This window comes from Lactuca virosa, chromosome 3 (genome assembly GCF_052849685.1).
Source record: "Lactuca virosa cultivar CGN04683 chromosome 3, Lactuca_virosa_CGN04683_v6, whole genome shotgun sequence".
Taxonomy (NCBI): domain Eukaryota; kingdom Viridiplantae; phylum Streptophyta; class Magnoliopsida; order Asterales; family Asteraceae; genus Lactuca; species Lactuca virosa.
Genome location: NC_136428.1, coordinates 285,822,340 through 285,838,173, shown reverse-complemented (window position 1 = coordinate 285,838,173; position 15,834 = coordinate 285,822,340). Strand labels below are relative to the sequence as shown.

Sequence of the window (15,834 nt, the reverse complement as noted above, 5' to 3'; positions counted from 1 at the left end):
TTTTTGAAGTAAAATGCACATGCATGGCTTAAATCATTGTTGTGGATCTTCAAGAGATGTATGTTCTTTACCTTAAATTTATTTGTGGCTTGAAAAACCCTTATGAATCTCCATAATTTCGTGGTTAAGAGGCTGTGGTTGTGGTGTTTGGAGAAAAAAAATTAGAGAGAAGGTAGAGAGAGTTTTCTAGAGAGAGAAAGAAGAGAGATGTGTGTGTGTTGGAGAATGAGAGTGTGAGAGATAGATATGGGAAGAGAGGGGTCCGAAATTTTGAGTATAATAACCCTTTCTCATTCATTTTGTTTTATAAAATTTAAGTTATTTTATAAAATATCTCAATTTTTATATTAAATGTGCACTAAAATCAAGTTTTTATTCATAAAACCTTGATTTTTGATTTATAAATTAAGGGTAAATGTTAATGAGTTAAATTTTATTTTCCTTGATTATATTTCCCTGAATTTAATTGTTTTAGGATAATATTATGAGTTTCATAACTATTTTTATAGAATTGTTGATGTCAAATTTTATAAAATTTAGGTTTTAGGGTTTTTAGGGTTTTGAGAATTAATAAATCTTTAGATATCAAAATCAATAGAATCTTTGAGACTTCAATTTATCTTATGGTATTATAACTCTTTTATAGTTATAAATAATATTTGTAACTTATTTTATCGGTTTATTGGCATTCTATGTAGTGGTTTCGAGATTCAAACGAAATTGAGGAAATCAAGTATACTAGTCCTAGTTTTCAACTCTGACTTAAGTTTCTATGAGGCTCCAACCTAATTTCTACTGCTAGGTCAAGTGCATAATGTGTGTATATGATTCATGAAAAGGTGTTTGAGTCAAAGAGTGACCCAAATATGGATAGTCACTACAGTTAAGTAGTAGTAGAATTCACATATCAATGTGAAATCTAAGTACACAATCATCCGATCCTACTTGTTTCCAAGTTTCTAGTAGGTTATAACTTAGCTTCTAGTTACTAAGTCTATTATGTGTCGTGCCTATATGTGCTACTAAGTTTATTCAAATCTTGAACCCACTCGAATTTTGACGGTTGTTACATTTAAAATCTAAACAGATTTCGATAAATGATAGGAATTTGAAATTCTCACATTTTTCGATAAGGATTTGGGAGTGTGAAATTAGAATCATTGAAATTATGTTCAATTGGTTTATTTCACAAAGTAAGGATCATAGACAAACATAGAGTGCATACTTGGTGTATGGCAAAGCTATTGTTTAAGAAAAACATAGTGTACATGCTTGGAGCATGGGACAACTAGTGTTTTTAATTCAAGTATAAAGTTGATAAAACCGAAACAATGAATAATGAGTAATCAGTATGGTGATAAATAAAAGTGTTTATTTATATTCATAGGGTTTGATACAATATTTTATTCATTTATTCTTGTGTTTCACTTTGCATGTTTTGACTTCCAGAATAACCAAGTCGTTCTTCCTGAATGATTAAGTTATTCAAACCATCCACAGTCGGTCATATGTTGGAAGTAGATATGAATCAAGACTGTCATGGGTTGGTTTGTAGAGGTCCAAGTTGGTGGACAAAGTGGTGCTACAACACTCATGAGTGCTCATAAGTTCTGAGTATTGGATTCAACCCGCGCTCATTTGAATCACTTCATGGATTTTATCACGAGTGATCATGAGACGATAATATCTTATATTCTTCAAACCGAGAGATATGAGTTGTTACTATGAGTTGGTTGTACATTGATTGCACGAAAACGCATTCGGTAACTCGATGTTATAAAACGTGCCTTTGTGTATGATTCAACAAGTAGTAGAACAAGCCATATGAGTCGAAGTTTATCCATTCCTTTTACCTTCGGGATAAAAGCGATATATGTGGGCCCCTCGATGATTTAAAGATGATACATGTGAGTGCTTGGCCAAGCCAGGACTGATTTGATTTGTTCAATCAGTCAGTCATCATGAATCGGAAATCGGGAAACAACAAATGGACAGAGAGAATGATTGATAATTCTTGTCTCAGTCCATATGATATCTAGAATGGAGGAATGTATGATCCCTTATCTAATGGACAAGTCATTGACAAAGGTCAGAGTTCAACGACAAGGTCAGAGTTCGACAGAAGCTTTTGAGAGCTACGATTGCTGATCGGTTTCTGAAGTCATACGCAATAATAGTTTTAGACTTATCCAAGTGGGAGACTGTTGGATTAATGTCTAAGTCCATAACTATAATTGGTAAGAGTTGACCCGACCCGGCATGGTCCATTTGGGTTGCATGGCATCATGCATTTGGATAGACTATAATGAGACAAATAACACTTAAGGTTGGTTAATATATTATAAGTTCTAATATATTAATAAGGTTATTTAATTAGTATTGATCAAGAATTAATTTGGAATTAATTAAGTGATCAAAAGGAGACTAATTAAATATATGGGTTGATTGTGTAAATAATTCATTCTTATATATGTGGGCTTGTGATCCAAGATTCCTTATGTTGGACTAAGTCCATGGGGTGACCCATGGATACTCCATGGAGGTTAAAATCCATGGAGCATAAGGAATGGGTAAAGTTATGAGTTACATGGTGTAACCCTAATAGCCACCATATAAAAGAATCCCATGGTTCAAGAAATCATGCACTAATGTGTGAATATGAGGGCTAGACGATTTCAATGAGTGTTCAAGTTTCTCTCAAGTTATTCCAAGTGTATTTGGTGTTGTGTGAACCATTTGAGGTGTCACACTTGGGGCACTAGGCACTCAAGCTTCATGAAGACATTCTACATCAAAGAGGTATGTATTCTATCTTGTTATATTTATTATTTTGTATGCTAGATTAGGATAATACCTTGGATGTTCATAATTGTATGTATAATAGAGAAAATATAGATCCAAGGTATTTAGGGTTGCATGTACACTTAGGAGTGTTAGAATGCTCATAACCCATCACGAAGGACTGGTGGAAGTTTGTGACAGCACACTATTCTTCTGCAGAGCTTGCCGCAGTGACCTGGGAGAGGTTCATCGCTATGTTCCATGATGAGTATGTTTCCCCGGTCGAAAGGGAACGGTTGGCCCAGAAGTTCTTGACCCTCAAGGAGGATACTGAGTCTGTTACTGTGATCACAAGGATGTTCCATGAGAGGGCGATGTTCTGCCCTGAGCACGTGTCTTCCGAGCAGGCACGCATGAGTCGGTATTTGAGCATTTTGAGGAGAGATATCCGAGAGTTCGTAGCGAACTTATCGTACCGGACATTTGCTGAGCTTCAGGTGAATGCTCGGAAGAGGGAGATAGAGCTTGAGACTCAGGCTAAGGAGGAGGTGGAGTCTCAGGGGAGGGATCTGCGACCGGCACAGTCCCAGCCGGCAGCCAAGCGGGCCAAGCCCGCCGATTCGAGGTCAGGGAACCAGAAGGGTCGTACTTGTGGCAAGTGCGACAAGAGTAACGAGGGGATTTGTAGAGCAGGGTCTTGCTACAAGTGTGGCAAGGAGGGGCACATGGCCAAGGATTGCCCCAAGGGGTTTGCAGTCTGTTTCCACTGCAACCAGAAAGGACACCGGAAGGCCGAGTGGCCGCAGCTGCGGGGGTCAGCACAAGGAGCATCGCAGGGATCTGCCCCTGCTACTGTACGACCTACCGAGAGTCAGCGGGTGAAGGCCGAGGCACCGAATGCACGAGGGAGAGCCTTCCAGTTGACAGCGGAGGAGGTCCGCGCAGCGCCCGATGTCGTACCTGGTATGTATTCTTTCATGTATTTATTTTGAGTTTGAGATATTGTGCTTATATTATGATATGCGTAGGTACTTTTCTTGTGAGTTTTGTACCTGCCTTGGTGTTATTTGACTCGGGTGCAAGTCGATCTTTTGTATCGTTAGCCTTTAGTCAGCACATCAGTATCCGCCGAGAGCCGTTGAGTCGACCTCTGCGAGTTTCCATAGCTGACGAGAGAGCGGTGTATGCCACTGATGTGATTCGAGGATATGTACTTGAGATCTTCGGCGTTGAGTTTCCTATTGATTTGGTCCCGATTGCGATGGGAGATGTCTGTGTCATCGTGGGCATGGACTGTTTGAGCAGATTTGGAGCGGTTATCGACTGCGAGCGATAGCTGGTGACCATACGAGACCCTAGTGGGGGATTTCTTACGGTGTATGGCGAGGGTACCCGTTCTGGTTCAGCGTTTTGTTCGGCCGCTAGAGCGAGGCAGAGCCTATAGCAGGGTTGTAGTGGGTTTGTGGCTTATGTGATGGATACGAAGTTTGATGCGGAGAGGCCGAGATCGGTCGATGAGGTTCCGATAGTGCGTGAGTTCCTGGATGTTTTGCCCGAGGAGTTGCCGGGTGTGCCTCCCGAGAGGAAAGTAGAGTTTCGTATCGATTTGGTTCCGGGGGCAGCGCCTATCGCCAAGGCGCCCTATCGGCTTGCGCCACCAGAGATGTAGGAGTTATCCTCACAGCTTCAGGAGCTGTTGGGGAAAGGGTTTATTTGGTCGAGTAGCTCACCATGGGGAGCGCCGATCCTTTTTGTAAAGAAAAAGGATGGTTCACACCGGATGTGCATCGATTACCGGGAGTTGAACAAGTTAACTGTCAAGAACCGTTACCCCTTACCGAGGATCGATGATTTGTTCGATCAGTTGCAGGGAGCGTCTTGGTTCTCCATGATCGATCTGAGGTCTGGATATCATCAGATGAGAGTGCGTGATGAGGATATCCAGAAGACGGCGTTCAGGACTCGTTATGGGCATTACGAGTTCGTGGTGATGCCTTTCGGGCTCACCAATGCACCGGCGGCGTTCATGGACCTCATGAACAGGGTGTGCAGACCGATAGTAGATCGTTCGGTGATAGTGTTCATTGATGATACATTGGTGTATTTGAGATCCAAGGAGCAGTATGAGCAGCATTTGAGAGAGATCCTTGGAGTTCTGAGATCGGAGAGGCTTTATGCCAAATTCTCCAAGTGTGATTTCTGGTTACGAGAGGTCCAGTTCCTGGGACATCTCGTTAACCAGAATGGGATATTGGTCGATCCGGCCAAGATTGAGGCGGTGATGAGTTGGGAGGTGCCGAGATCCCCCACCGAGATCAGGAGTTTTCTAGGGTTGGCCGGCTATTATAGGAGATTTATTAAAGATTTCTTCAAGATTGTTGTTCCTCTCACCAGGTTCACCCGGAAGGGCGTGGCTTTTAGTTGGGGCCCAGAGCAGCAGGCCTCCTTTGAGACACTTCGCCAGATATTATGCGAAGCCCCGGTGTTAGCCCTTCCGGAGGGGATGGAGGATTTTGTATTGTATTGTGAGGCGTCGATATCGGGATTGGGTGCGGTGCTGATGCAGAGAGGGCATGTGATAGCATACACATCGAGGCAGCTGAAGCCTCATGAGGCAATGTATCCTACTCACAATCCGGAGTTGGGGGCTGTGGTGTTCGCCCTCAAGATCTGGCGTCACTATCTGTATGGGGTCCAGTGTACCATATACGCGGATCACAAGAGCTTGAAGTATTTGATGGATCAGCCCAACCTGAATATGCGCCAGAGGAGATGGTTGGATGTGGTAAAGGATTATGAGTGTGAGATCCTGTATCACCCGGGCAAAGCTAATGTTGTAGCCGATGCCCTGAGTCGTAGGGCGGAGAGTGCCCCGATACGTGATGTTTGTTTGAGGTTGACGGTGATGACCCCGGTGTTGGACACCATTCGGGAGGCTCAGGTTGAGGCCATGAGGCCGGAGAACTGCAAGAGAGAGCGGGTGATTGGGCAGGTGTCTGAGTTCGTTACCGATAGCCGAGGGCTTATGACCTTTCAGGGTCGGATTTGGGTGCCATTTGAGGGCAGGGCACATACCATTCTGATGGAGTAGGCGCACAGATCAAGGTTCTCGATCCATCCCGGGGCCACTAAGATGTATTTGGACCTGAAGAGAGACTATTGGTGGCCCTGTATGAAGAGGGATGTTGCGTGATTCGTGGACAGGTGCTTGACCTGTCGCAGGGTTAAGGCCGAGCACCAGCGTCCGCATGGCAAGTTGCAGCCACTTGAGGTTCCCCAGTGGAAGTGGGAACAGATTTCCATGGGTTTTATCAACAAATTGCTGAGGACTGCGAGGGGTGTCGATGCAATTTGGGTGATCGTTGACCGGTTGACGAAGAGTGCTCATTTCCTTGCCATCAGTGAGAGCTTTTCCGCAGAGAGATTGGCAGAATTGTATGTGAGAGAGGTGGTATTGTGGCATGGAGTACCGATCTCGATTGTGTCAGATTGAGATATGCGATTCACTTCCAGGTTCTAGAAGAAATTCCATGAGGAGTTTGGTACGAGGCTGCATTTCAGTACCGCATACCGCCCACATACGGACGAACAGAGTGAGCAGACGATTCAGACGCTCGAGCACATGCTTCGAGCATGTGTATTGGACTTTGGAGGAAGTTGGGACACGTATTTGCCGTTGGCTGAGTTTTCTTATAACAACATCCACCATTCGAGTATCGGTATGCCTCCCTTTGAGCTTTTATATGGGAGGAGGTGTCGGACTCCCATCTGTTGGGGAGAGGTAGGACAGCGAGTGATGGGTAGCACTGAGATAGTGCTTAAGACGACTGAGCAGATACAGCAGGTCAGACAGAGGTTACTGACAGACTAGAGTCGTCAGAAGAGTTATGCGGATAGGCGGCGATCCGAGCTCGAGTTCCAGGTCGGAGATTTCGTACTCCTGGAGGTATCTCCTTGGAAAGGAGTGATCCGATTCAGGAAGAGGGGCAAGCTGGGGCCCCAGTACATTCGAGGGCGAAGTCTGATTCTAGTGGGGGAGAATTGTAAAATCCGGATTTTCGAGTATGTTATTTTGAATTATTTATTTTGGGGATCATTGATCTACTCGACGAGTTGGTGCTATAACTCGTCGAGTAGAAGCTGGGTAGCCACGTGAGTTTAATGAACTACTCGACGAGTCCAAGAGTAGACTCGCCGAGTAGGCGCTGTAAGTGGAAACCCTAAATCCCCGGGCCTGCACCCTATTTAAAGGACCTTATGGCCCTTATTTGCGGCTACCTTCGTCTTTGAGCGTACCAGAGCATCTGTAAGTCTTGTGAGTGAGAAAGGAGGCCATTGTTCACCATTTCTTGTGTGTTTTAGCAAGAAGGAAGGAGGAAGGACAAGGTAGGCGGGTTGGGGAGCTGGGTTCTATTTCCATTTGATCAGAGGAAGCTGTTGGAGGTATCAATTTGTGCTTATTCTCTTATTTTTGATGATTTAGTTGAATCTAGGGTTTCTTTATGCATTATTTAGCTTGAATCTGGAGTGTGTGAGGTCCCAAGGTGAAATGATTCTTAGATCTGGACCGTAAGAGGTCTAGAGAGCCCCTATCACTCTGCTTTATGCCATTCCTTTGAAGTTATGAGCCTAGGTGGCCATTTTAGTAGTTATTTCACCCAAAAGAAGCCTTGGGTGCGTTACATGTGAGTCAAGATTCGACCTTTACGTGGTTATTGGTCATGGGGAAGTCAGATCTATAGTTTAGAGAAGCAGATCTGACCTCAGAAGGTCATTTGAGTGTTGTCATGGGAGCAACTCGTCGAGTTCATAAGTGGACTCGACGAGTCGAGTCGGGGTTGCCCCGCGATTCGTCGCAGATATACCCGGCGAGTGGAGGAGGGACTCGACGTGCCAAGTGAGGCTTAGAAGGATTAAGAGGACCCGTGTTGACTCGCCGAGTCGCCAGGAAGCATTCGACGAGTCTGGTCAAAGTTTGACCGTTGACTAGAGTTGACTTCGTTGACTTTTAGGGTTGAGTCAATGTTTGGACTTGTGAGCCATTGGAGGGGTAGAATAGACTTTTACCCTTCTTAGAGAACTTAGAGTGGAATTATCCTAGTCTTTGAAAATCATATTAATTAGGGTAATTATTTTATGTGATTAGGCGAAGGCTAGATGAGTATTTCCGAGTTCGAGGTTTACCGAGCTATCCGAGGTGAGTCTTCTCACTATACTTTACCTTGAGTGGTAAGTAGGGTTATGTGACAGAGTATCTTGTATGCTATGTATGTGATGTGTTGCACTGCATTATTTCTATGTGATTTATGCTGTGTGTATTCCAGAGTTTACAAAGTTAGGACCGGAGGGTCCACAGAGTTAGGACCAGTGGGCCCACAGAGTTATAGCCTCGAGTGGCTAATATGTGTTATATGTGGTATTTTAGGGAACTCACTAAGCATTTATGCTTACAGTGTTTTGTGTTATGTGTTTCAGGTACCAGTGAGGATCGCGGGAAGGCATCGGCATGATCAGTACACACTTGTGGAGTTTTTATGTATTGTGATCTTGGGATGAATTTTATGGATTTGATATGTGATACATGGAGATTGATAATATTTATGAATGAAATTATATTTTTAAAAGTGAAAAATTGTTTTGGAATTTACGATGTTACAGCGGTCCACTTCTTGATTGCGGTAGCAGAGGAGTAATTCTCGTAGAGAAAAGAACAGGTTGCGGTAGACAAAAGAGTTGCGGTAGTAGAGATGATTGCGGGTTGCCAAGTTTAAGAGGGTCACTTTTTGCTTCAACAGAATCAATATTTAAAAAAGACTTGGATGACCAGTGTAGTCAAGAACAAGTAGGTTTGAATCAATTTTGAGTAACGAAAATGGCATAAAAGATGTTCGGATAAAAATCTCATTTAAAAAAAAAATTCTAGATCTTTGGGGCAAAAATGAGTTGGGATTCATACATTTTATTGAGATCACGTAATATAGATGAAATGAGATTTTGAACATAAAAATTGGTACATTGAAACAAATGTTTTGTTAAAATGTTGAAAAGAATGTTCACCATCAATTCATTTAAGTTTAGGTTTGTTGGGTTTCACCGTCATCACGGAAAAATGATTCAGGATCATTAACACATAGTTGTGATATACCTACATCATGATAGGTTTTGACCAGAGATGTCTTGGGTATGTGTCATTGTGAACAAAATTTTGGGTGAAAAAGATTGGTTAGAAGAACTCATTGTACCTCTGCAAAAAAAAATGGACCTAGCAGAAATCTCTTAACTCATCGTGAGAAGAGAAAGGTAGCTCGTCGACTAATGTAAATACAACCTGATTAGGAAGAAACTTTCATTTTAATAGTTTCATTAAGGCTTCGAACATATAAAGTATGTGAGGCTTGAGGACAACATGTTGCAGCATGCTTCTAGGGAGACTTAACTAGTTCACAGTCCCTTTGAATATGCTCATGTGGCATGCGAATGTACATCATACTGTTACAATGAGATTCCCCAAAATCAACCATAACAAAAAAAAAATTAGATTTTTGATTTTTAGAAAAAAAAACAAAAATTAGAAAATATTTTTGGACTTTTTATTATAAAACTTAAAAACAAAAATAAGAAAATCTTTTTGAATTTTTTTTTATTTATAGAAAGTAAAAACAAAAAAGAAGAAAATCTTTTTGGATTTTTTATTTTTAGAAAGCAAAAACGGAAACAAGAAATCTTTTTGTATTTTTGATATTTATAAACTAAAAAACAAAAGTAAAGTAATCGAAAATTTTACCAAGATCTATTTGTTCCCATCTTGATTTAGCAAACATGGTCATTCTCCAAAAATGCATTTGTGCATCGAAATTCTTCCTCCATAGTCGAAAGTCATACTGAAAGACTTAGAAGGAAGTCAAATGTGAAGGTAGTCGAATCCTTAACATGAACTGTAACCTATGAACAAGAATTAAACAAGAAACGAAAGTTAAGATAACACTCGAAAGTTATACCTACTAATCAAAATTGATATAGAAAATCAAAAGTAAGGTAAAACACATATACATGACAAATTTAAGAAGGAACTATGTTGAATGTGGAACATAACATGTTTCCATCATTCCCAAACAATTCAAAATCCTTTATAATGATTTTTCATCCAAAGGTTTCATGAAAATATCAACAAGTTGATCTATTGTTTTGACAAAATGGACTTCAATGTTCCCATCTTCAACGCGAGCTTTTATGAAATGTTAACGAAGAGCAATATGCTGTGATTTCGAATGTTGAACTGGATTGTGACAACTGTGAATGGCGCTTTATGAATCACATTGCATAGTCACGTAATTGGATTTGTATCCAAATTAGTTGAGATGTGCACACATCAACAACAATATATTTAGCCTCGGGTTTCGAAACAAAAACACATGTCTACTTTTCGATTGCCAACTCACAAGTTTCCCGTCTAGTAATTGACATCCTCCAGTAGTGCTCTTTCGATCCAACTGATGACCCCCAAGATCGGCATTATAAAAATCTTGGATAATGAATCATGATTTCGTCGGATACCACAATCCTATTTGTACCCTAAATGTTTTGAGAGATATTCTTTACTGCAGTAAGATGGGATTCTCTTGGGTTCGATGGATAGCTGACACAATTACATATATAAAACTTAATATCAGGTCGAATTGCAGTTAAAGACAAAAGCAACCCTATCATGCTCCTATATGTGGTGAGATCGACAACATGCTTATCCAACAAAGGACTTAAGAGCGTGCCGACAACAATACATACTTTGAGTTTCGTGCAATTTGTCATCCCAAATCTTTCAAGCAGGTTTCAAGTGTAATTATCTTGTTTTTTAAATATTCCTTCCCTCTTTGACGAATATTTAAAGCCAAAAAGTGATTTATCTTACCCATCACGCTCATTTCAAATTAACTCTTCATTAGTTCCTCAAACTCTTTCGACAACAAAGGATTAGTTGAACCAAATATAATGTCATCGAAATAAATTTGAACAATCATCAAATGATCCCCTACTTTCTTTCAAAATAAATTAGGATCAACTGATCCTTGTTTAAATTTAGCGATTATCAAAAAATTGGTAAGTGTTGCATACCAGGCACGAGGTGCTGGTTTTAACCCATAAACTGCTTTGTCGAGGACATAACAATGAGCATGATACTTATCGTTAATGAAACCTGGTGGTTGTTCCGCATACACCATTTCTTCAAGAACACCAATGAGAAATGCACACTTTACGTCCATATAGTAATCATCGAAATCCTTTTGAGTAGCATAAGCCAGAAAAATTCATACTGCCTCGAGTCTCGCGCCAGGGGAAAAGGTTTCCTCATAATCAATACCTTCTTGTTGAGAGTAACCTTTTACGACTAGCCTAGATTTGTTTCTAACACTATTACCCCCTTTATCAGTTTTATTCTTAAAAACCCATTTGAGTCCAACTATCGAAACTTTATCATGTTTAGGAACTAATCGCCAAACATTGTTTCGTTTAAATTCCGCCAACTCAGATTTCATTGCAACAACCCAATCGGGATGGTCTAATGCAATCTTGACTGTTTTGGTTCAATTTTCAAAATAAAAACATTGAACATACAAAATTCTTGATGAACATTTAAAATTTGAATTTTGGCTCGAATCTGGGCTCGAGTCAAAACTACTGAATTTTGATCACCTAGAATCTCCTCCTTTGGATGATTTCTTGTCTATTTTTCCATGCAGAGTCAAATTCCAAATGTGCATCTTCAAATATATCTTCAGTAACTAAGACTGTGCCTAATTAGATAAAGGCTCTTGCTACTTCCCATGAGGGGAGGAAAGTCAATAGCGTAGATAAGGGTTACCGCACTAAGAAAGACTTGCACTTAGAACCGTGGGGTAAATTCTCAAATATATAGAAGGACTCCAAGCTATTGAGATGTTATCATTACAATCATCAAAATCATTACCTCTATCATCACGCTGATCATGATTTGATCCACTTGTCTCCCTCTCAACTAATGGATTCGTTATGTGATGCTCCCCCTTGACATCTGGATGATTAGTCATATGCTCCCCTTCACAATCAAGTTGATTAGTCATATGCTTCCCTTCAATATCAACTTGGGTTGACATATGCTCTGCCTCGACATGACTATCTGGCAAAACTTGAATTCTTTCTACATTGACTCTTGAAGTTGATGAAGAATGTGCATCATTTTTGTAATTTGTAATTGTCGAATCATCAGAATGTTTCGATTCCTCAAGTATTTGATTTTCTTCAACATTGATCTCTACATCAATTTCCCTATCAGGAATACAAAATATTAAATCAAGATCAACATCAAAACTAAGTATTTTCTCAGATACATGACTCGATTCAGGCATAATTGGTTTCCGTAAGAACGTTTGTTCATTTATTTTAACATAATGATCGTCAAATGTGAGATTATAAAGTTCTTCGATCTTCCTTGTTCTCTTGTTCAACACCCTATAGGCAACAGAATTATGAGAATATCCCACGAAAATTTCCTCATCGGCTTTCGTCTAAAATTTGGAAAGATTATCCTTGAGATTCATGACGAAACATCTGCACCCAAAAACATGGAAAAATTTAACATTATGTTTCCTTTTTTTTATAATCACATAAGGTGTTATATTGAAATGACGATGAATAAAAGAACGATTTTGCGTAAAGCAAGTAGTCAAAACCACTTCAGTCCAGAAGTATTAAGGCAGATTCACATAAGTGACGATCGTTCTAGTCACTTCACACAGGGAATTATTTCTCCTTTCAACTCTATCATTTTGTTTTGGTGTGTATGGAGACGAAAAGTTATGTGAAATTCCTAGTTCTGTCAAAAACGAATCTAAAATTCTATTTTTGAACTCTGTTCCATTGTCACTTTTTATCTTTCGAACTTTTCTTTTCAAGCCCAGTTCAATATTCTTGATAAAATCAATCATCACTTGAGTAGTTTCAGACTTTTGTCGAAGAAAGAAAACCCAAGTAAACCTTGAAAAATCATCACCAATAACTAGTATGTACTTCTTATTGAGCGACTCAACAGTCTAAGGTTCACACAATTCAATGTGAAGAAGTTACAATGGTTCAATGATCTTTGAATCAATTATGATTGGATGACCCTGACGATGTTGTTTACCCTGTTCACATGTTGTACACAAGGAATTATTGTCGAATTTTAAAATAGGTAAACCACGAACAAGATCATTAAAAACAAGTTTATTCAAATTCTTGAAGTTAAGATGAGAAAGACGTCGATGCCATAACCAATTGAGATCCGAAGATGCTTTCGATAACAAGCACACAAAGAATGTGTCTAATATTGGTTTCATGTCAAGAGTGAACATGTCTCATTTTCTTTTTGACTTTAACAAAACCTCCTTGTTTTCCTTTTTTGTGATTGTACTGCCTTCCTCATCAAAAAGAACCTAGTTTCTTGTTCCAACAAAAAGTTGCTAAACACTAATCAGATTATGCTTCAATCCTTCAACATAAGCAAAATGATTCACCTTGAATTTCCTATTTTTTACTTTTCCATAGCCTTTGACTTTACACTTTTGATTATTTCCAAACTTTATAGCACCAGCATTTTCTAACTTCCGAAAATCTCTCAAATTTTTTTTCCTTCCAGTCATGTGACGTGAGCATCCACTATCGATATACCAATTTTCGTCATACTACTTGTCACATAATACCTGCAATCAATTAGAAAAATTTAGGTCCCCAACACTTTTTGGGTTCTTGGACATTAGTTTGAAACATATTGTGCAAAGAAGAACTTAAAACCATATTACGAACTTTCAATTTTAAATTGTCAATTAAGTTAACTTCATTAGCTTTAGGAATCGATATGTAATCACGCAGTGATGAAGTTTCAACTTTGATCTTCTCTTTCTCAACATTTTTCTGAGAAACATCAATTTTCTTCTTTTGAACTTCTATCCATTTTCCCACTTTTGGTGTGGACTCTTGAGATGAAGTGCTTCCACTCATTGATTCATTCAAATTCTTCTCATAATTTTGTTGAATATGCTCTTGAGAATACTTTCGTGATTGGTATCGTTTTCCCTTTCCTTCAAGCCGATGGTTGATATTCTTGATATCATCTCTACCTTTGACAAAGGAAGCTTTCATCTTTTGCTTTGAATCTGGATTTGGAAACTTTGGATTTTTAAATTTAAAAGGAACATTTTCCCTTCCGTTTGTTTAAAATTTCTCACAATGTCTCATGGGAGATGATTTTTTACTTTGGTATTGAAAACGATTTCGATATCGATTTTGATAACCAAAATGTGAATCCTGTTGAAAAACTTTTTGATTTTGAGCATAGCTTCATGGTCCATGAATTTGATTAAATCCCTGAAAGCCATTTTGCTTTTGGAAATTGTTTTGACTTTATCGAAAGTTATTTTTAGCATGGTTTTGACCTTGTCGGAAGTTATTTCTAGCATGGTTTTGACCTTGTCGAAAATTATTTTGACTTTGAAACGATTTATTTTTTAAATTCTTTGCATTTTGCGAAATCTTCTTCTCAAATCCATGAGTTTTTTTAAAAAAACCTTTAGTTTGTGAAAATCTTTTTGATTTTTCCAATAAACTTTATTTTGAGCTTTTGATTTCGAAATTCCTTTTCCAGATGATAATTTTTCCACTTCTCTTTTGAAAAATGTGTTTTTGCCTTTTGATGTTTTAGATCACTAGGTAAAGATTCGACAAGTCTTTCCTTTTTTTTTATTTTCAACAACAGGATTTTCTGTTTTTATTGCCCAAACATGTTTTAATCTATTTAGACATTGAAAAGCTTGCAATGATTTGTTCAAACCATTTTCGATAATACGTTGATTTGAATAAAATCATTCATCTGTCACACCTCTTTCTCATTAGATCAATTATGAAGGGGAAGACTCTGTGTATTAGCTTTCTCTTCTTTCTTCTTCTTTGAAATCCCTTGCCACTTCCCTTCTTTGCGAGCACATACCTGCCTTTGCTTTGCACAAGAGATCCCCCTACTCTTCACACCCCTCTAGTCCTGATCTTGCTTATGCATTACTTGGGAAGGATTTCCCTCTCCCTTTGTTGGGGGATTTGGATACCCTACCTCATTCCCTTCACAAGCCAAGGACAAGATGAATCTATTGCCCTGCCTCCAAGAGAAGAAATGGCACCAATAGATTCAATAGAAGGAATTAAGTAGACAGAGCAAGAAAAGAGGATATCCTTTATCCTTTTGTAGCTTTCATGAACGCTTTCATTGAATAATCGAAAGAATCTACTTAAGCTAAGGCTGAAGGGGGGGGGGGGGGGGCTAAATGTAGAGACAAGGCAACTAAGGATAGTGACTTTCTCTTTTAATGAATAGAATAGGCCCGACAGCTATCAAAGGAGAGAGATTTGTTCTTCATTTACCAACTTGTTAAATTCAGGGGCAACTTTATCACCATTTCCTTTAGTAACAAAGACTTGATTTGGATATACAACATTATTAGTATCTTTGAACCTTGGATGAATTACTGCATTGGATTCGAGATAATGTGGTCCTTTGTCTTTCAACACTTTTGTGTATTCTTTCGAGTCTTCAAAAACTTGATCTTCCACTACTCTTGAAATTGTTATCTAATTCGAAACTTCATCATCATTAGTCACACAGTCCTCAACAACACCAACAACAATATCCTGAAAATCACAGTTTTTTGTAGTCGAAGATTGATCATTATTTATCTTCATCATTGGATCATTATTATCTTTGCCTTTAGCCAATGAATTGACATTAATGATGGACAATCGTGAGCAATCAACACATTCCTCTTCCTCAATTTCACTAATATTAACATAATTATCTTCAATATTAGCAAAAATTTATTTAGAATTTAGTCTCGACATCTCATGCTCGAAATCTTAACTTGTTCATTTTTGGTTAAAGTCTCATTCATAATTTTCAGAAGATCATCAACATTTAAACATTCATTAATATCATCAATACCATATGCATAAGAATCATTTGGTATCTTATCATAATCAGCTATCTTATTTTCGCAA

General features: G+C 39.0%; 1 protein-coding gene across 1 annotated transcript; it reads right to left on the bottom strand.

Annotated features, from left to right (window-relative positions):
- Nucleotides 1-11,084: 11,084 nt before the first annotated feature.
- On the bottom strand, nucleotides 11,085-13,932 carry LOC145164643 (uncharacterized). Its single transcript, XM_079083354.1, has 3 exons — nucleotides 13,585-13,932; nucleotides 11,744-12,320; nucleotides 11,085-11,350 (listed from the first exon to the last, which is right to left on the bottom strand). The coding sequence occupies exons 1-3, from the start codon at nucleotides 13,930-13,932 to the stop codon at nucleotides 11,085-11,087; spliced, it is 1,191 nt and encodes a 396-aa protein (XP_078939480.1).
- Nucleotides 13,933-15,834: the final 1,902 nt, after the last annotated feature.